Raw genomic sequence first — 20,383 nt, 5'->3', positions numbered from 1 at the left:
GAGGCGCCGGGCCAATTAATCCCCTCTCTCTGCCCCAGGGACAAGGCAAAGCTGCCTTCTCTCTGGGGCAGAGGGGTCCCCCTGCCTCGGCACCCTGGCATTTCTCCTCACACCTTGCGTTTCTTTAACAAACGGAGCAGGCTTGAGAAGAGGCCTGCCTCTGTTCCCTTCCAGCTTCAACGACTTGGTGGGAACTACATTTCCCAGGGTCTCCTGGGAAATGCAGTCTCTGTGCAGCAGGCCGCTTCTTCAGCCTGGGGAAGCAGGGAACATGGAGCAGGCCTCTTCTCAAGCCTGCCGTCTGGCTTGTTAAAGTAAGTGTGGGGGGGCCACTCTGAAAAATCACTGACTCACAGATGAAGTCGAGGAGGGCATTTTTTCAGCTCTAAAAAGGGCTGAAAAAACCTCGGAGCTTGTAATGCTAAGCATATATGGTAACTTTTCCATCTCTAACTCCCCAACTGCTACAGGAGGGACACGACCTCAACAGCTGTATCACTCACGGTTTTGGTTTTGTTGAGATGCGACATCTGGATGTAGCCCCTGTTGTGACGGTGGAGGTACGGCAAGTAGATTGGGACGCAGGCCCAGAGGTAAAGGCAAGGGATCCAGACGAGGACGGTATGCTGAAAGCACTGCGTGAAGTCGGGATTCTCCGTGCTCCATGTTACATTCCAGTCCTGGGGGTGGGGAGGGGGTGGGGGAGTTAACACAAGAAGTTAGCCCTTCCACCTGGTGCATTCATGCAGTTCAAACTGCTCTTGCGCAGATGCCTGTGGATTAAAATGCTGCTTCAGTTCCATAGAAGATGTTCCAAATCCCCCAGAAATCAAATGCCACACACATAATAACTATTTGGTCATCCTGTCCAAGCAGAACCCGGAAGTCAGGTGGTTCTTATTTTTAAAAAGAAGCTCACTAGTCCTTATGGTTTGAAGTTTCTCGAAGTAACATCTGTGCTGCCTGGAACAGATCGGGCTCCGTGGCCTTCTTGACACAGCATCACAAGTGTGTGGCCGTTCTGACCAAACGAGTGCATTTCGGGTCTTGTATTTTTATTACGCTCACCCACCACACACCTGATCTGTAAGTATACCTCACCTGATTCCAAGACTATCCATTGCAGGACAAAGACGCTACAGAAGTGACCATTACACGAGATTCTGGTTATGACTGCTAAAACCCTTCACAATGCAGGACCCACACATCTGACTGACTACTGTCTCCTTCCTTATGTCCCTGAGCGCCATCGATGGTTGTTCGACCGGAGCCTGGGCCTTTCCCACTGTGGCTCCGCCTCTGCATAATGGACTCCCCGAAGAGGTGAGAGGCAGCCCCTTCTCTTAACCTTCAGGAGGCCCTGTTTGCCAGGTTTTTTTGAGGAGGTTTGAATGGCAGATGTTTTAAGGGAGGGGGAAAGGAGAGAGAGACAAGACGGTGAATTCACTCATTCTGATAAAATTTCTGACTCACAGCAGGTGAGTGGCCACTTCTGGGCCTGGATTAATCTCCATGACCCATGTGATAAAGTTCGTGTGGCACAACTAGATAATGCGTGAACACTGTTAGCATGGCCTTCATCCCCTGCCTTATGAAATATTGGATTTTCATATTATTTCCTACACTGTGTGCTATAAAAAGCCAGTTTCCATGTTTGTATGGATGGATAGCAGAGTGTCCAAGCTGAAAGCAAGCCTAAGGCAAAACTGTTTGCAAACATTAGATCTATGAGTTACTCCAGTGATACAATCTGGACATCTCATAACAAGGACATGCATCTTGATTATCACAATCTCCTGCCAGAACGGCTCCGTTTACATACAAGGTAATCTATTAGAACTCCTGAACACCACACCTTGCCATGGTTGCAGATATGCAAATATTACAGGAACATCCTGCCCTGAGATTGAAGTATCTCGTTGTATTTTCTCACTAACAAAAAGATCCCTTCCTGATTCACTCAAGCCTCAGCCAAATTTGAACACTCTGAGCAGAGACTTTAGGAAGTATCTCTGCATAAACCATTCAAGCTTTCACCGATGTAATCTAGGACCAATTGACCCCATTGTCCCGGGAAGTAGAGACAATAGATAGAGCTGCTAATTAGCTCCACCTCGCAAGTCCAGCAAGGAAACCCCAAGCAGTTGCAGAGGAAACAAAACCTAAGTTTGAATTTTTTGCCTTACCTCCATGAAAGGGTATAAAAAATGCATTGCACCCCCAGAGCCTCAGTGCTCAATACTAGCCTGAACCTCTCTTGGTCATAGTTTGGCTGAGGTACGCTGACATATTGTCCTTCGGCTAACCCTATGCTTGGCATAGAGATCCTTTGCCTTGCCTTCTTCAAGAACTTCTTCAGCTGAATTTAGGTAACGCATAAATCCCCTGCTTCCCCTCCTATTCTATCATCCAAAACCTATCTTGTCCTCCCTGTTTATATACTCAGGAACTGTATGTATGTTCTTTGTTCCTCAACTGTATGATTGCCTTCGCAACCGTAAAACTATATAAAAAAAATATTTAAACCTACAATTTGGTCTCTTTTGCCTTCTCTGTAGAATGCTTCCCAAAAGCCAATTCTGGTATAGTTGTCTAAAAAAATCCCACCCAGCCTACCTCTCACACTGCCAAGCTGAGTAATTCCCCATTGCTATTTTTAAAATAAGTTCTTATACTGTTAAGCTGGGTAACAACACCATCCTATACATTAGAGCACCGGTCCACCTGGCTTTGGTATGGTTTACTTGGATTGGCGAAGATTTCCCAACTTTCTCCAAATCCCTCCCTATCCCCTGGTACATTTGAAATACCCAGGACTGAACGGGGGCTTCCAACATGTATATCTGTTAGGTCTCAAACCTTGAAGAAATAAAAAGACTCTGTATTGTTGATCAGCAGCGTTTATTGATAGGCATCGAAGCACTCAGCTTGACAAAGCCAGTTCTTGCAAACCTGGCTTTTGCTATTTCCCTTTATTCCAATGTTAGTCCCCCCTCCCATTTTCCCAAGAAATGTGAGAGAGAGTTAGTTTGGAGCTGAGGCGCCCCAAGATTGGCGACAGATAGAGAGAGAGAGCCACCTGGCATCTTGCCCTCACAAGATAACAGAAACAATCCTGGTTCTCACGAGACCAAAGTATCAGGGGAGAGCCTAGTTATCTACTCAGTGTGTGAAGCCATAAACTACAGATCAAGGAAAGAATGCCACAGAATAGCCGTGGTAACATATAGCAGGCTGGTTACATATATCTTATAGCACATTCCATTAGGAATGCCTCTCAATCACCTAGATACAACCCCCCTGACAATATTACCTATTCACCAGGCTGAGTTTAATCTTTGTTTTGCCGCTGAAGTAACCCTATTTGCCTAATGGCTCCATGTGTTTTGGAAAAAAGGAGAGAACCTCGATTGCTACACCAGAACTGAGTCAGAATGTCCATAAACTGGCTTCAAGATTTCTGCTGACTCATTCGAGAGGAGCAGATTTTTCTGTGCCACAGGCCAATCACAGCTCAGAGACCTTTAAGCGCTTATGGGCTCTTTGGGGATTTTATTCTTTCGAGAGACAGAACTGGGCACCCTTCAATTCGCTTCAAGGAAGCTTGCAAGAAATTTCTTTCCGAATCTTATGTCAGCAAAGGGAAGGGGCATTCTAAATGGCGCCTGCTGGGTTTTGGCACGTTGCATGGATACAGCATCAGGTTACTTGGGACTAGTACCAGGAATGCCTAACAAGATTAGCTCCGGCTCTCCTGACAGCCTCGCTGAAGAGAGGTTAATTGCTATTTTTAATTAGAAGCCGGCTGGGGCAAACAGGGTTACTTTAATGGCAAAACAAAGATTAGACGGCTCCCGTGAACTCAGAAGCGAGCCAATTACAACTAAGAAGGGAATGAGGAAAAGGGAGCATGCCAAATCTCCCCCCCACCCAAAAAACCCCCACATCAAGTGCACAGTATAAAAAGCAATTTTTAACATTCAGCTGAGATCTGTCCCTCCTCGTTTATCTTATTGCCCTGATCTGGAGGCCCAGGTTAGATGGGCAGATCTCAGAAGCTAAGCTGGCAAGCAAGTAAAAGATAACCAAAACAGCTAAATTCCCCTTCCCGGGCGTTGGGCAAAGAGAGTCCAGCAGGAACCTCATCGAGGTCAGAAAGCACACACACACCCCACTTTACAGTCGGCTTCCAGGTTAGTACCTGGATGGGAGTCCACCGAGAAAGTCCAGAATTGCTATGTAGAGGCAGGCAATGGCAAACCACCTCTGAACAGCTCTCGCCTTTAAAACCCTCAGGGAGGAGTGTCCAACTCTGGTACCACAGATGGTCATGAACTACGATTCCCATCAGCCCCTGCCAGCATGGCCAATTGGCCAGACTAGGGAATCGTAGTCCATGAACATCTGGGGTGTCCACAGTTGGACACCCCTCCCCTAGGAGGTCCTCATAAAACAGCTGTGACTTGAATGCAAAAAGAATCCCCCTAAGCTGCCAAGACAAAAGGGTGCAGGGATGCCTTCCCAAATAAGCCACCGCGGCATTATGAATCTCCGCACCGGCAGATGGTCTCACTCCACACCCTACAGCAAAAATACTCCCGAATAAAATGCCACACAGGCAGAGGCAAAGAAATGGCACAAAAGCAGCACATATCTACATACCAAAAAAATTCTGACCAATTGTATTCCCAAATGTAGGGTTCCCCAATGTGGGGCCCGTGGGCACAAGGACACCCACCAGCTCCTAATCAAGCGTTTTTAAAAATTAGGAGGGGCTAGTTGGGGTTTCTTGACATACCAGCAGCCTTTCTTGATATGTTGTCGTGCGGAGGAAAAGGTCTCCTACCAAACAGAGATTCTTTTTGAAAAGTTGACAAGTTTTACTGTTAAATGTAACTTCACCCCCTGACATTTTGCAGTTGGAGCTGCCTTGGATGGCAGTCATTTTGCAGTCGTGTCGTCCCACCCTGAGTCAGAATCCCAAAGGTCCCCACAAGCACGCGGGGGTCCTTGCCCTAATATAAGAAGAAGAGGAGTTTGGATTTATATCCCCCCTTTCTCTCCTGCAGGAGACTCAAAGGGGCTTACAATCTCCTTGCCCTTCCCCCCTCACAACAAACACCCTGTGAGGTAGGTGGTGGGGCTAGAGAGGCTCTGATAGGCTGTGTGACTAAGCCCAAGGTCACCCAGCTGGCATGTGTGGGAGTGTACAGGCTAATCTGAATTCCCCAGATAAGCCTCTCCACAGCTCAGGCGGCAGAGCTGGGAATCAAACCTGGTTCCTCCAGATTAGATGCACGAGCTCTTAACCTCCTACGCCACTGCTGCGTAGGAGCAGCAGTGGCCAAAGACGTGAAATTTAATGTCCATCTTTCCACAGATTCTATTATTCTTAGAAACTCGGAATCACAACTTCATTCAAGATACAGCTTCGGCCCACCTGACCTTCTCCCCACAAGCAGTGGCCGGTAGACAGGTTTGAAGTCGATTTTGCTTTTCTCACAGTATTTATAGTCTGAGCCTTACTGTGCTGACCTAGAAGTAAATCCCACCGCTGATTTCAGAAGAGGGCTTGCTTGGGCTTGGGAGCAGGCAAAGGGCACTGGACTTCCAGAGGAGGGCTTTTGTTTGTAGCTTTTATGGAGATGAAAACGGTGCCAGCACATTCCCATACTCTTGCAAAATGGGGAGAGTTGAGAATCTGAGTCATACTTTCCTCCTTCAGACACCGAAGTCGTGCCCACAGGAGACATCTCATTCCAAGCAAACAGCGTTAAGGCTCGGGTTCAGAATCCAGCAGAGACGACAAGGAATCTAATGGCACCTTAAAGACTGGCGGAGTTGCTGAAACGGACGAGGAACTCATTGCACGCGGGAAGATGTGAAACCTACTCAGTGGAATATAGAGACGGCAGAGGGGGAAAGGGGGCGGGTGGGAAGAACGTTGAAAGCTTCTTTGCCCCCAACCCCCAGGCAGAAAAGTAGGGGATATATGAAGCAAATCAAATACAACACAGTGGGACGAGTGAGTGAAAAAGGCCACCAAGTGCTGGAAGGGCCATTTGACAGAACTTTAAGCAGAACTCAAAAGCCCGTAAGGGGACCAACACACAGTCACTAGAACCAGTGACAACTACAGCTTAATACCTGTAGTAGCTTAGAAAGTATTACAAATCAACTGAAAAAATATCCCAAAAGATTTCCCAGGGCTGAGGTCTGGACCTGATTCAGGGGCTGGCATATCACGGCCGCCCCGGGGGCTTCCGGTTCACAGAATAGGAGCATCCTGGATTATGCAATTAAAGCCACAAAGAGTTTGTTAAAAAAAAATGAAACCTGAGTTTTCAGCAAACAAGAGGAGGGACGGTTTTAAGCACAGGGCTGCCAAACCACAAGCCTGACACAAAGAGCGCCCTCTTCCCAAGAGGTGAGGCCGGGAAGCGTGACCTCACTCTGCCCCCATCTCCTGGCAGCTCCGCAGGTATTTGCCTGAGCTGAGGCAAAGGTCATACGGCTCCACCGGTGACCCTGCATGACCCCAGCCTTGCTGAACCTTCCCAGGGTTTGAATAGAGCAAGGCATTCACTTCTGCCCCAGGCGAGCCGGGCTTCCTGGGCCTGGGGGGAGGCAGAAAACCCACAGCTCTTCCTTTACCGAACCTGCTTCCTGCCTACCTCTGCCCGCCCAGGGCTTGTGCACCACACACACCACCTCCGGTGTCTTCTAGGGCACGCTTGAGACAAGCCACCTCTAAGCTATCAGGAGGCTCAGATCTGTTGAGGAAATCCACACCCCTTTCGTTTCAGAAGGCAGTTGTGTCGGGTCTGCAGCAGAAGAGCAAGATTCGAGTCCAGCGGCATCTTGGAGACTCACAAGAATTCCAGGATATCCGCTTCAGGGAGTCGGAGCTCCCGTCTGCCAGATACTTCAGTTCCTGATAAGACATCAGATTGTCTCTCTGGTTTTATCTCCACTACACAACTTCTTTGTCATATGGACAAGGAGTGGTCATCTCAACACGACAACTGCCCTGGTTTTGCAGTCTGATGGCGTCAATGAGGCCCGTCAGGCCAGGATCAGTTTCAGTCTGACCAACCTTGCAAGGGTGTTGGGAGGATTTTAAAAAACCAGGAAGGGAGAACAGAGTGAAAACACTTTGGGTCTCCACTGGGGGGAAAGGTGGGGTGCAAATGAAGCAAATAAAATAAGACTGAAACCCTGGTGGATCCTGAGGAACATGACGTGAGCAGCCAGAATACATGTTTTGTAGCCATTCCTGGGGTCGGATGTGTCAAGCAACTATGTTTAGCAGGAAGTATACATTTTTGATTTCTCAAGATTCTTTAGTTTGGAGAGGAGACGTCTGAGGGGAGGATATGATTGAAGTCTATAAAATTGTGCATTAGGGTAGAAAATGTTGACAGAGAGAAATTTTTCTGCTCTTTCTCACAATACTAGGAACCAGGGGGGCATTCATTGAAAAATGCTGGGGGGAAAGAATTCAGGGACTACTAAAAGTAAAACATTTCTTCATGCAACGTGGTGGTTGGTTTTGGAATAGGCTGCCACAGGAGGTGGTGATGGCCACTAACCTGCATAGCTTTCAAAAGGGCTTGGACAGATTGATGGAGGAGAAGTCGACGTCGAGTGAGTAGGCAGGAGTATCTTCCAGATGTTCATGGACTACAATTCCCATCAGTCCCTGCTAGCATGGTCAATTGGCCATGCTGGCAGGGGCTGATGGGTATTGTAGTCCATGAACATCTGGAGTGCCATAGGTTCGCCACCACTGATCTATGACTACCAATCTGGATCCTCCTTGATCTGAGATTGCAAATGCCTTAGCAGACCAGGTGCTCGGGAGCAGCAGCAGCAGCAGCAGCAGGCCATTGCTTCCACATTCTGCCTGTGAGCTCCCAAAGGTATCTGGTGGGCCACTGCGAGTAGCAGAGTGCTGGACTAGATGGACTCTGATCTGATCCAGCAGGCTCGTTCTTATGTTCTTATGATTCCTTATTATTAATAACACAAAACTGATGATGTTACCAACACAATATCTGGCAACCTCAGCAGTTTCAGAGTTGTGATTCATGGTCTCCATAGAAATTATATGACAGAGGACATGTCTGCTCTAGGGGAGGGAACAGAATAAAACTATGCATCCACATAAGAATCATAATAAAATCAAGACACAAACCCACTGATTAGCCATGTAGGTCAAAGCAAAAGCTAAAACCCTTATTTATGTGTGCTCTTTCAAAAATAAATGCTTCTTTAAATTTTTCACACCGGCTACTCTAATTTTGAGCCAAAGTGGTTAAAAGTGATTAAAAGCGGTGGACTCTAATCTGGAGAACCGGGTTCAATTTCCCACTCTCCCACATGCAGCCTGCAATGGCAAACCATCTCCCAAAATGCAATGACAAACGACCTCTCAAAATCTCTCGTCCTGAAAACCCTACATAGTTATCACAAGACAGATATGACTGGATTGCATGCGCGCATGCACAATAATTTATTTGTTAAAAAATTTTCAAATAAAGTTCTCAATTTGAACATTTTAAATCACACTTTTTTTTGGTTCCTAATCAAATACTTTGATTTACGTGTTTGGGAGGAACATCGAATAAAACATGGGGTAGCTTTTACCTCTTTTTTTGTTTTTTGTTTAATAAATACAAGTCAAAGCAAATATACCAAATCAAATCACGCTCTGTTTAGGGCACAGGAAATATTTGCCTTTCAAAACTTTTCTGGCCCACCTGCAGCCTTCCAGGAACAAATTTTCCCTTTCCCCTGGTGCTTCTATGAATCTAGCCGTACCAGAGAAAGCCGAGGAAGGGCATATGTATTTTCCTTGCATTTTTTCACTCTACAAACACCAGGAGCCCAGACGGCAAACAAACAAGAGCTCCTTCTGGGACTGATCCTATCCACTAGTCATAAAACTAAAGAGGGGAAGAGTGCATAATTTAGTCTCCACAGCTCTACACACCCTCACTTAAGTAATTAAGAGGGTCAGATGAGGATCTGGAGTCCCATGTTCAAATCCTCACTCTGCTGTGGAAACTTGTTGGGTGATCTGGGGCTGGTCACACTCTCTCAGATGAACCTACCGCACAGGGTTATTGTAATAATAAACATGGAGAAAGGGGGGGGGGGTGCTAGCCTCCTTGGGAACTCACAGGGGAGAAAAGCAGAATATAGCCTGCCTGCCACAACCCTCTCCATGCAAAAAAACCCCCTGTTCTGTCGAATTGTGCAGAGATGCACCAAACAACCAATAGGAAGGGCACCAAACAGAATACTCATAGTCAGCAAAGACACAAGCTAGCTTTTTAAATTATTATTATTGTTGTTGTTGTTGTTGTAGATTTCACAGTTGCCAGATCTTTAGTTGGTTGTTGGCCTTCATTACAATTCGAGCCCCACCCAGAGGCCTAGGAAGTTGTAATGTATCGGCGTAGTATTCGTGCGGATCCCAGCAGGGCTGCCTTCTGAATTTGACAGATGTTAATTTTGTCAATTCGAAGATGTTTCAAGTGCTGCCCTAGTGTTTTTGGGATTATTATTATTATTATTATTATTATTATTATTATTATTATTATTATTATTATTATTATACCCCGGCAATTCTCCCAGAGGACTCAGGGCGGCTTACACTAAAAGCAATAAAACAATTCATTACAATAAATAAGTAGGGAAATATAGCATTATAAACTTTACAAACAGATTACAAACAGATGACATAAAATCTATCTGGGGACATAGATAATTGAATGCTGCATTTTAAGTCTTAATTTAACTTTGTATTTTGTTTTTATGGTTTGTTGATGTTGTGCATACAACCGTCCTGACACTTCTGGGGAGGCGCGTGTAAATAAACAAATAAATGACCAAACCAGTAAATACATACATACATATTGCCATACTATAAACAGGCGACGAACAAACGAAACTTAGACAAACAAACAAACAAACAAAAACAGGTGCGCACACCGTATCCAGACAGGGCAGGACATGATTTAGAAGAAGAGACGCCCGGCTGACCCGGCGGAAAAGACCTCACAGAATGGCTCTGTTTTGCAGGCCCTGCGGAACTGAGACAAGGCACCGCAGGGGCTCTTCAAAGTAAATGCCTTAAACCACAAACGGAAGCAAGCCCTAGCTAGATTTCATCCCAGTTGTACCAGTGAGAGCTGAGAATGAGCTTTTGGGAGTAAAAGCACTCTTCCTCATGAGCTCAAGGAATAGTCGATATACTGGATCGAACTTACTTGAAACTATCTTTGTCAGCAAACAAAACTTTTGGGCATTTTCACTGAGAGTGGCGCATGCAACAGAATCAGTACTTGGCACAAAATTTAACATTCTGAGAGTCTCCTGTGTGATAATACTTTCCCAGGGCAAGCAAAGGTGTAATCCTGGCAGCCGCGAAGTGGGACAGTCAGGCCAGAAGAGGGGAGACCCTTCAAATTACTTGAGGCTTTTGGCTTTGGACAAGGTAACGCTGCTTTCCACCCTGCCATCTAAAAAAACAAGTTACTTTCAAAACAAATAGTGTCAAGAAGGGACATTTTTCTGCATGCCAGTCATCCGGCTTTGATAAGTTATCAGCACAGAGCAGGCATTCGTGTACTTTGCTGCCCCAACAATTACTTAAACAAACAGTATTATCTGGGCTGATCAATGCCAGATTGACTCCTGTGAAGTTCCAACTGCATATTGTCAACAGTTCCCTTATCTCTGAACCAGACCATTTGCAGTTATCCATAGCCAAGACCATTAAATTCCTGCAGTTACACAGACCTCACGGGTCCCATCTCTGCTCAACGGAGGAACGCAGCGTGGAACTTTCCAAGAACCGTCCCAGAAAAGACGGTCACTCAAGGGCAAGGGTGAAAATAAGCAACCTGATTCCAAAGCTGGGAAATCAGCTTCAGTGAGAAATGTCGATTATGCAAACTGATTCCTATAGGGGCCTTTTCAATACTAGTAATATTTCATATTTATAGAGCATAGTCAGTTCACAAAAATGAAGGCGGGAAGGCAGGATATCGATTTTGTAAAATAAATTTTAAAAAATTAGAAATGCCAATGAGCCAAAAGGCAGAGTCGAGGCAGGCAAGGCCTTTCCCTAAAGTTCCCCAACAGCCCAGCGCGGTCAGAAAGCATCTCCATTTACTTGGGGGGGGGGGGTGATCTTCGGGGCAGGGGGCACCAGAGGTGCCAAAATGTGTTTAAGGACAACCTCTTCTGGCAGAGCGCAAGGGCTGCACGGGAAGAAAAAAACTAGAATGAAGAACTGGGTGTTAACAATGAAAACATTCCCACATTGCTTGTTATATCTCACAGGCGATTAGACTGCTTTGTTTCATACCCTGTTATTGGTCTGGAGTGAGAAAGGCAGGTTATCAGTAAATGTGTGTGTGTATATAAACACACACACAGAGAGGGGGGGCACTTCTCCCTCCTGGGTCCAGTTTCATGTACTTAAAACCACTGGACCTTTTCAGCAAATGAATGACTCACCAGAGCATTTTGTCCAATGTAAACGCGAGAGAGAGAAAGCGTGTGCGTGCATGCAGTCAACAACCCAAAAATATTCAGGAAATGTCCAGATCAACTTTGACAGCTCTGCTATTGATCCACCAGAGGCAGAAGCGACAGGTTGCCCCACTAGCAAAAGCCGGCCTTCTCAGGCTTTCACAGCCAAATAAAAGCAGCGGACCACAAAAGAATCACTCCAGAGTCAGTGGCGCAGCAGTGGAGCAAGCAGTGTGAGACCTGCAGTTTTGCTTCTCCAGCGTGATGGAATGATCAGAGTGCTGGATTAGGATCCAGGAGACCCGGGTTCGATTCCTCCCTCCCCCGGGAAGCTCACTGGGTGACTTGAGAGGGGTCGCTTAGACAACCACACGAAATTTATTTATTTAATTCATTTGTACCCTACCTTTCTATCTAATGGGCACGCAAAGTGGCTTACATCGTTCACTCCTTTCCTTTATTCTCACAACACCCCTGTGAGGTAGGTTAGGTTGAGACTGTGACTGGCCCAGAGTTACCCAGCAAGCTTCCATGCTGGCAGTCACAAACCTCTGCTGATCCTGCCTCACAGGGCTCTGTGCTGATAAAACAGAAGATGGAAGAATGATTGGCCATGCTGGCAGGGGGTGATGGGAATTGTAGTCCATGAACATCTGGAGCACCACTTCACCATACTGGCTCTACATGCATGCATCCATGCACGCACGCACGCACGCACGCACGCACACACACATACATAGTTCCTGCCCAGCAATTGGAAAGCTTTCAACCAGGCTAGAGACTTCTCAGAGATGACCCTCAAAAAGGTTCATTCATTCCTTGAAGATTCTTACAGGCCAGGTATATAAAGGGATACCAACCAGCTAGAATTGTTTCGAAAAAGAATTTTTGTTTATCCCACCCTATTCTAGGAGTTCAGCTAAGTGGCTGGAAAGACAGACTCCAAAAGGACTCCGGGTACCAAAAGAATTCAGATAACGGCTTACAGGCAAACAGAAAGTGACCATTTAATGAAAACTGCCAACACAAGACTCAGTTCAAGCCGCTGTTTCTGGCCTCAAACTCTGGAATCCGTCCAAGAGCAGCAGCAGCAGCGGGGAGGCTGTGGGTGGTATCCAGTTAAATCAGGAGGAACAGGAAAGGCAGAGCTAATTTCAACCCGTTCAGAATAATGCATGCAGAATAATTTCAAGACCCGTTCTACACATGCAGAATAATGCACTTTCAGTCCTCTTTCACCATTGTTTGCAAGTGGATTTTGCTCTTCCGCACAGTAAAATCCAGCTGCAAAGTGCATTGAAAGTGCATTATTCTGCATGTGCGGAAGGAGCCTTAGTCTCCAGCGGTGGTGGAAAGCACCACAAAGTCAACTTATAGCAACCCCAGCAGGATTTCAAGGCACGAGATGTTCAGAAATGGTTGGTCGTTGGCTACATCTGTGCAGCAGCCACGGACTTCCTTGGGGATCTCCCATCCAAGTACTGGGTAGCCTGGGTCACCGCAGTCAGGGTAAAACCTCCAATAAAACTGCAGGATCTCATTTTGTCCCCAGTCGACCCAAGCGTGAACATCTTCCCACATCTATTGCATCATGGAAGTTCCTCTAATGAGGTCCACCTCTGTCTCTCTGCAGGAGTTGCCACCCTGAGCAGGCTTCTGAGGTGGAACGAGAGCTCAGAGCATTACCTCCCACAAAGCGTGTAATTCTGCCGTCCCTCTGCATTTCAAGGGGAGGGAAAAGGCCATGAGAAACTTCGCTGGGTAATACTATGGCCATTTGGCTCACCCAGACCCCTGGCCCATTAAGTCAGCCAAACGTCCTCCACAGCACACAAACAAAGATACCACAGGGCTAAAAGGGTCTTTCCCCCCCTCTCCTCCCTTTTTTGATTAAAATCCAGCCTGGGGAAGAATTTTAGAGACCTCAAAAGCTGGCATGACATGCTGAGTTATTTTAGGTCTTCTTAATGAAGGGCATTGCATGGATCTTACTATGGACCAAGACAGTTACCGACTTTTAAAGCCCCAAAGTCCTGATGTTAAAAGGAGACATTTCCTGTATGGCACAGGAAGTGTGGAAGACCCTGAACAGTGACTCAGGCAAGGACACAACAGGCAGCCTTTTCTATGGATGACTTCACAGCTCTCTCTCTCTCTCTCTCTCTTTCACAACCACTAGCAGCTTTCTTGGGAGGGGGAGATGAGGAGGTAGGCACCCCTCTCTGAGTGGAGGAAGGTGGGATAAAAATGTATGAGAAAGGGGAAGCCGCCCCAACCTACACAGTGACTTGCGCTTAGTCGCATGCTGTTCTTGAGTCAGGTCCTCTGTGCTGTGGTTGTGTTTACCATGAGCACGACAGACACAAAAGAATGCCACCATGACCACGCAAACCCCTGTAAAATTACGTCAGGTCCTGGAATGCCAGCAGCTCAATTTAGCCACTGAGTCCACCGTGTCTCTTCCCGCTTGCTAACTGAGACGAGATGCTCTCAGAAGTGAAAAGATCCTGCTGTCCTGGCTGTGGAAGTACACACAAAGTGTGGCATATTCCACACAACCCTCTTTTCACCAATGTCACAGATACAGAATCTGAAACCTATGCATGTTTTCACATTTGCAACCATCCTCCTGGAAACCACAGAGAAAGCAGCTTCCAAGGAAACAGTCGAGTCAAGCTCCCAAAACGCCAAGGACAAGTTGCCGCCTCTGAAAGACCTTCTCAAACTTTCCACCGTTGGGGGGGGGAGGGGGGAGAAAAGCTTATCTCCACTTCAAAGGCAGGTGAGAGTTCAAAGCTGCTGCGCCTTTGGCTGGCTGCCCACTTCAGGGCACCGTGACCCTGGGAAGTAAATCCTGCTCTGTGGCAAACGGCATAATACTAACTTGGCGACATTACAAAACAGCGTGGGAGACATCAAGTCCAGATGACAGACGGGGCCCAGTTAGCACAAGCACATCTGTATGCGCAGGCATGACCTCTCATAAGGATATTCCCAGTGTGCACTGGAGGCCCCATTACCACGAGAGATCTGCATGCGCACGCACGATCTCCCGCAAGGATATGCCCAGTGGAAATGTAACATGGGCTGATTTCGACAACCAAGGAGTCTGCCCATAAACTCCGCTGTAGGATCTCCTGTACGTTCATTCCTCACCCGAAGCATCCCCAAAGCTGGCCCAAGATGAGCTATTTCTACCTGCTAACCCAGAGGAAGATGCTCCGATCCACGACATCCCCAGACAAATCCTAGGCAAAGTCCCACCTGGATCCATTGAACTTGGAAAAGTATAATTCTGCTTACGTCTTCTGAGCAAATCAGGGATGAAGGGGGCTCAGCCATCCTGATTGCTGCTCTCAATATGTGAGGGCAAATAAATAATAACAACAGATCAGAAACAAGGAGGCCAAGAAAAAAACAGCCCAGGTTAACTATTAGAAACATAGAGCTGGAAGGGATATCAATGGTCATCTAGCCTAACCCCCTGCACAATGCCAGAAGGGACCTCAAGGGACATCTAGTCCACCTCCCTGCACAAGGCATATAAGTCACAGCTACTTTCCCACCTCTCAGTGACCCCTGCTCCATCCCTAGAGGAACACAAAAACCAGCCAGGCTAGTCTGACCTGGAAGAAAACTCCTTCCTGACCCCAAAGCAGTGAGTCAGTCTGGGCTGGCTAATCTGGCCTGGAGAAAACTTCCGTCCTGACCCCCAAGTGGCGACCATGAGAGCTGAGTGTGACTCAACCCTTCAGACCCCTTCCCTGCCATGACCTGCCTAAATTCACAGGGGCCTCTAAGCAGCCTGTTCCAGTGAGGAACCGCTCAAGGTCTCAGGAAGTTCTTAATGTTTAGCTTCCAAAAAAACTTTTCACAAGTATTTCTTTATCGTTTTGCTGAAAATAACCGAAGCTTTCTGTTAGTTTTTAAGTGGAGTACTCGCAGAAGGAGAATACTGTTGGAACAGCAGCAGCAGCAAGGCCACCAAGAGCAGACAGGCACCCAGGATACTGAAAATATCCTGCGCAAATCACAACACCAGCAAGCCAGCAAATGTGTAGAGGGCTTCCCTGTCAAGCTGGAAAGCCAAATGGACTTGTTCCCTGCCCCAAAGACCTTCCAGTCTCCATTGAGACCACGGGAGAAGGAGACAGATGCATATAAAAAGGAGTGCATTTCCCTTCGTTTATGCGACACATCTACTCACCATTCACCTCTCTTTTTGTAAAGACCCACCAAATATTATAGAAGAGAAAAATATGCAGTTTAAACAGCAGGAAACCAAAGAAAAATTAGCAAGATTTCAATTTTCAAGTGGCATCTCCTTAGCCTTACAATTATGATTATTACTACTTTGTATGGAAGCACCAGGGCAGGATTTATAATCCAAAATCTGGCACAGAGAAGAGAGACGGGGAAGAATTTAGTGAACCCGATCCTAGGGGCACCCTCAAGACCAGCACGATTGATAATTCCTTCAGAAGCCTCCATTAGGCTTGTGGATGGCTTTTAAAGGGCATTGTTATTAGACAGATTAATGGAGGACAGGTCTATTTGGGGCTGTGAGCCATAGTTCCTAAACGGAACCTCCATGTTCAGGGGCAGTCAACCTGTGAATCCCAGTGCCTGCACGCAACAGCAAGGGGAGGCCTCGGCCTCTGTGCCCGCTTGTTGGCCCTCCGGCCGGCCACTGAATGATCCGGGATGCAGAACTAGGTGGACCTTCACTGGTTGGTCCAGCAGAGCTCTTAAATGAAAGCTCCCTTCGGCAAACCTGTGACGTGTTCAACAAAGGAATCTTACACCTGCAAACAATACCACTGCGTGTGTGTTTGGGGGGGCAGGTGTTGCAAAGAGAGGGCAGTTGGGAAATATCCCCAGCCAAAGAACAATCGATCCACTGGAAAGCAGGTGAGGAGGGAACTGCTGTCAAGCCGCGACAGGCAGACAAAGCAGGATTTGTGTAAACACGGCAGGATTAGCACACAAGGGAAACACGATAAGCAAATCCCACGAGAAAAGCACAGGCGGCCCAGCTGCACCTGCACAGCCTCGGCCACAGCCGGGTTACAAAACGCGCAGCCGTGGGGCAACTTCTGTGCCCCCCCCTACACAGTCCTTCTCTCACTGGACTCTGGGGCCCCTTCCGCACATGCAGAATGATGCACTTTCAATCCACTTTGAAGCTGGATTTTACTGTGCAAAATAGCCAAATCCACTTGCAAACCATTGTGACAGTGCATTCACAAGTGCCTTCTTCTGCACGTGCGGAGGGGGCCGGCACGACAGGCCCGTTCGTCCAGGATCCGCTTTCAGGGCAGCATCCAAAATGCAAGGCCAAGAGGGGTGCCTTTTGGGGCCAGCAAAGAGGTGGGTGGGAGAAGCAAGCAGGTGGCCTTTGCCTGGGGGGCTGCGTCTGGGAGCAGCGAAGACAGAGACTGGGCAAGCCGGGAGAGAGGTAGCCACTAGGCACCACAGCAATGATCCCCTTGGGGGAAGGAGCTCCATCTCGATGGAGGCACCAGTTGGGAAGAAACCGTGAGCGGGGGGGGGGCTTTATTTACCCCAAGGGACCCAGCATGCCCACCAATAAGGGGCACCCAGAGGCCTGAGGACGGGCTCCCCCCCTCCCTGAAGGGCTACCGGCCCAGGTGCTGGGGAGGGTGAAGAGGCCCTTCCTGGGGACACCAAGATAAAAGCAGCACCCCCAGCAAGGAATGGGAGATCATCTGGGGCACCGCAGCTCCCCAGGCGTGGTTAGCCTCTAAGGGTCAGCCTGGGGAGGGGGACCGGGGCGAGAGCTTGGACCCGCCTCCCTCTTCCAGCCGAGCCTTGCCCACCTCGCAGGGCTGTGGTGAGACTCAAGGGAGGAGAGGAGACCCAAGAGGGGTTGGAAACGAGCCCCCCAGGCCAGGCCAGCCCACTCCCCAGGTCGCCCCCCATCGCCCGGCTCACCCAGAGAGGCCCGAGGCCGGTTGTGGCGCCCCCGCACAGAGCCCGCAGCTCGGCCATGGGGGGGAGGAGGCGGCGGGCGGGCGGGCGGGCGGGCGGTGGGGCACGTGGCCGGCGGCGGTAGGGCGGCTGCTGCTGCTCCTGCTGCCTCCTTGTCGGTCCCGTCGCCGGGGCCGGAGGAGGAGCCCCGCTGGGCGGGCGGCCGCGATGATTGGCCGGGGAGGCCAGGCCGGCCGGCGCCTCCGCAGCCCCGCCCCCCGGAGCCCCGCGCGCGCCCCCCTCCGGCCCCTCCGCGCAACAACAGCCCCGCCAGGGAGGCCAATCCCAGCCTCCCAAAGCCGGCATTTGGGCTGGGCACGGAGGAGGAGGAGGAGGAAGAAGAGGAAAGCCACCCCAGGGGGCCGGCGTAGGAACCGAGGGGGCAACCCCATGCTTTTCCTGTGGGCCGTGCGGTGCCGCCCTTCTGCTTTCCCCCTTGCAGCTCTGGAAAGACTCTGCACGTGGTCCCAGCAGGTCTGATGCGGATCCTTCCCCGTCATTCCTCCCCGAGGTCAGCAGTCCAGCCCTGCAGGGATGTCTGAGAAGGGTCCGCTTCTGCAAAGGCTGCTTCTGAAACGGGTGGAGCTGCCTTCTGCTGAATCTGGCCGCCCAAGTCGGTGTTACCTGCTCAGACTGGCAGCCGGCTCACGCAGGCCAACCACATCCCTTTCACAGGAGATGCCCGGGATCGAACCCCGGAGCTTGCCCACACCTGGCAGGTGCCACAGTTCAGAAGCCCCCTGCGGAGGAGGCTCTGGGGAGGCTGGAGATCCATCTGCCTGGGGTTTTGGGGCCCCACTCCTCAGATTCCTCGCCCGCTAAAGACCCTACCACAGGGGATGTCCAACTCTGGCGCCCCAGACGTTCGTGGACTACGATTCCCATCAGTCCCTGCCAATTGGCCATGCTGACAGGGGCTGATGGGAATCGTAGTCCATGAACATCTGGGGCACCAGAGTTGGACACCCCTGCCTCTGTCAGCATCACTTTCAATGTTGTTTAAACTAGGGAGCCCAGAGTCTCCCTTGAAGGTGGATTTAAAAGGAGAATCTGGGCTCCCTAGTCTCAATGATGTTTTTATGTGTTTTTATGTTGTACACTGCCCAGAGCCCTCCGGGGATTGGGCGGTATACCAAATTAAATAAATAAATAAAAAATAAAAACAACATTGAAAGTAATGTTGTTTCCGGGTGGATTTCCCCCCCCCCCCAAAAAAACCAGCCTCACTTTCAATGTTGTTTAAACTAGGGCGCCCTGGGTGCGTTTAGATTTGTGAGTTGGGGCATGTTCTATAATGTGATGGCTGACTTTTGAGATGACCTGGGGCAAAAAAATCGTTCTTTGTTGGCGGGGGTGCCTATTGCAGGGTGTGCAGAAAACTCAGATTTTGCCCTGTGCTCCATTTCCCCTAGCTATGCCTCTGCCCTACCCCATAACCTACAACCCCTTTTCATTCAGAAAATGAAACTGACCCTCAGTAGTAACTCCAGCAACACCCTGAAGATGAGCAACATTTACTCGTTCAAGGATCAGACACTAGGACAGACACCCCCGCCCCACTCCCGTGGAACTCTGGCTTTCCCCAAAGGAAGGTCTGCAGGGAACAGGTTTTCTTTTCTACTGTTTTTACTGCTTTTCTACCACCACCCCCCAAACCCATTGTTATGGAAAAAAATAGAGGTAGCCAGGATCAAGCCCAACTAATAGGCCACATTGCAAAGTAATCTCTTCTCTGGCAATTTCTCACAGTTCCCGCCCCTTCCTGGGCATCTTCCATTCACAGGATGCTCAAAGCCTTATTGGTGACTCTTTGGCCCCGTATTTTTTATAATCAATGTGAATTTTTCCCTTCTGATAGAATGACTGTTAGTTGTTCGAAGTTCATCTGCCTCTGCCATCGGGCAGAGGTTCCGCCACCCTAGGCAATGAGCAGAGGCAGAATTCCCTCTCGGGGACAAAGCAGGAACCTGCTGCCTCCAGGGACTGTCCAGAGCTAAACCCTTGAGGGAATCCTTTACCTCCCTGCTCCCCGAGTTAAGAGCAAAATGGAAGGGCAGCCCTGTTGGGTCAGCCAGGGAGGAGCCAAACCAGTCCGGCATCCTTTTCCACGCAGAGGCCAACCAGATGCCCTAGAGCAGGGGTAGGGAACCTGCGGCTCTCCAGATGTTCAGGAACTACAATTCCCATCAGCCCCTACCAGCATGGCCAATTGGCCATGCTGACAGAGGCTGATGGGAATTGTAGTTCCTGAACATCTGGAGAGCCGCAGGTTCCCTACCCCTGCCCTAGAGGGACAGAAGAAGGCCTCCCAGTGCTGGGATCATCGTTGCCAGCTCCAGGCAGGGTAATACCTGGAGATGGAGGGGGGGGGGCAGGTGGAGCATCTTGAAAACTAGAAACCTTTAGTCCCAGCACCAGTTCCCACAAGTTCACTTTTGAGACTAAGCTTGTCTCAAGGACGGGGTTCCCAGATCACTTGAGCCTTCCAGAGAACTCTAGCTGCACATTACCAGCTCTGACTGAATGGTTTCCCCTCACACGAACCAATGCCGGACAGTAGGGGCCTACTTCTGACAATCCCAGCTCCGTGAAGTAACTTCGCCTGAGGTATTGCATTCTGGCTTTCACGGGCAGAATCAAGTGGCTGTTGTGGGTTTTCTGGGGTGCGTGGCCGTGGTCTGGCAGTTTTTGCTCCTAACGTTTTGCCTGCACCCAGGGCTGGCATCTTCAGAGGCAGGTCACGATGTGGGATGATTGTGTGATGGGGATATATGTTGTCACTCCACACTGTTCCACGGAGAGAAACACATCTTACCATGACACGCCTCTGAAGATGACATGCCAT

General features: G+C 49.0%; 1 protein-coding gene across 5 annotated transcripts in view; it reads right to left on the bottom strand.

Moving 5' to 3' along the window:
- The window catches only part of LOC125430864 (multidrug resistance-associated protein 1-like), a 79,322-nt gene extending 61,658 nt beyond the window's left edge, over positions 1-17,664 (bottom strand). For all 5 annotated transcript variants that reach the window (XM_048493160.1, XM_048493161.1, XM_048493162.1 and 2 more), the window contains exons 1-2: positions 17,503-17,664; positions 504-680 (exon numbers count right to left, since the gene is read on the bottom strand). In XM_048493160.1, coding sequence (XP_048349117.1) covers positions 504-680; positions 17,503-17,559 — 234 coding nt within the window. In that variant the 5' untranslated portion in view covers positions 17,560-17,664. The remainder of the gene's footprint in view (positions 1-503; positions 681-17,502) is intronic.
- Between the last annotated feature and the right edge of the window lie 2,719 nt (positions 17,665-20,383).

Source organism: Sphaerodactylus townsendi, linkage group LG04, assembly GCF_021028975.2.
Source record: "Sphaerodactylus townsendi isolate TG3544 linkage group LG04, MPM_Stown_v2.3, whole genome shotgun sequence".
NCBI classification, from domain to species: Eukaryota; Metazoa; Chordata; class Lepidosauria; order Squamata; family Sphaerodactylidae; genus Sphaerodactylus; species Sphaerodactylus townsendi.
This window is presented reverse-complemented; position numbering and strand designations above follow the sequence as displayed.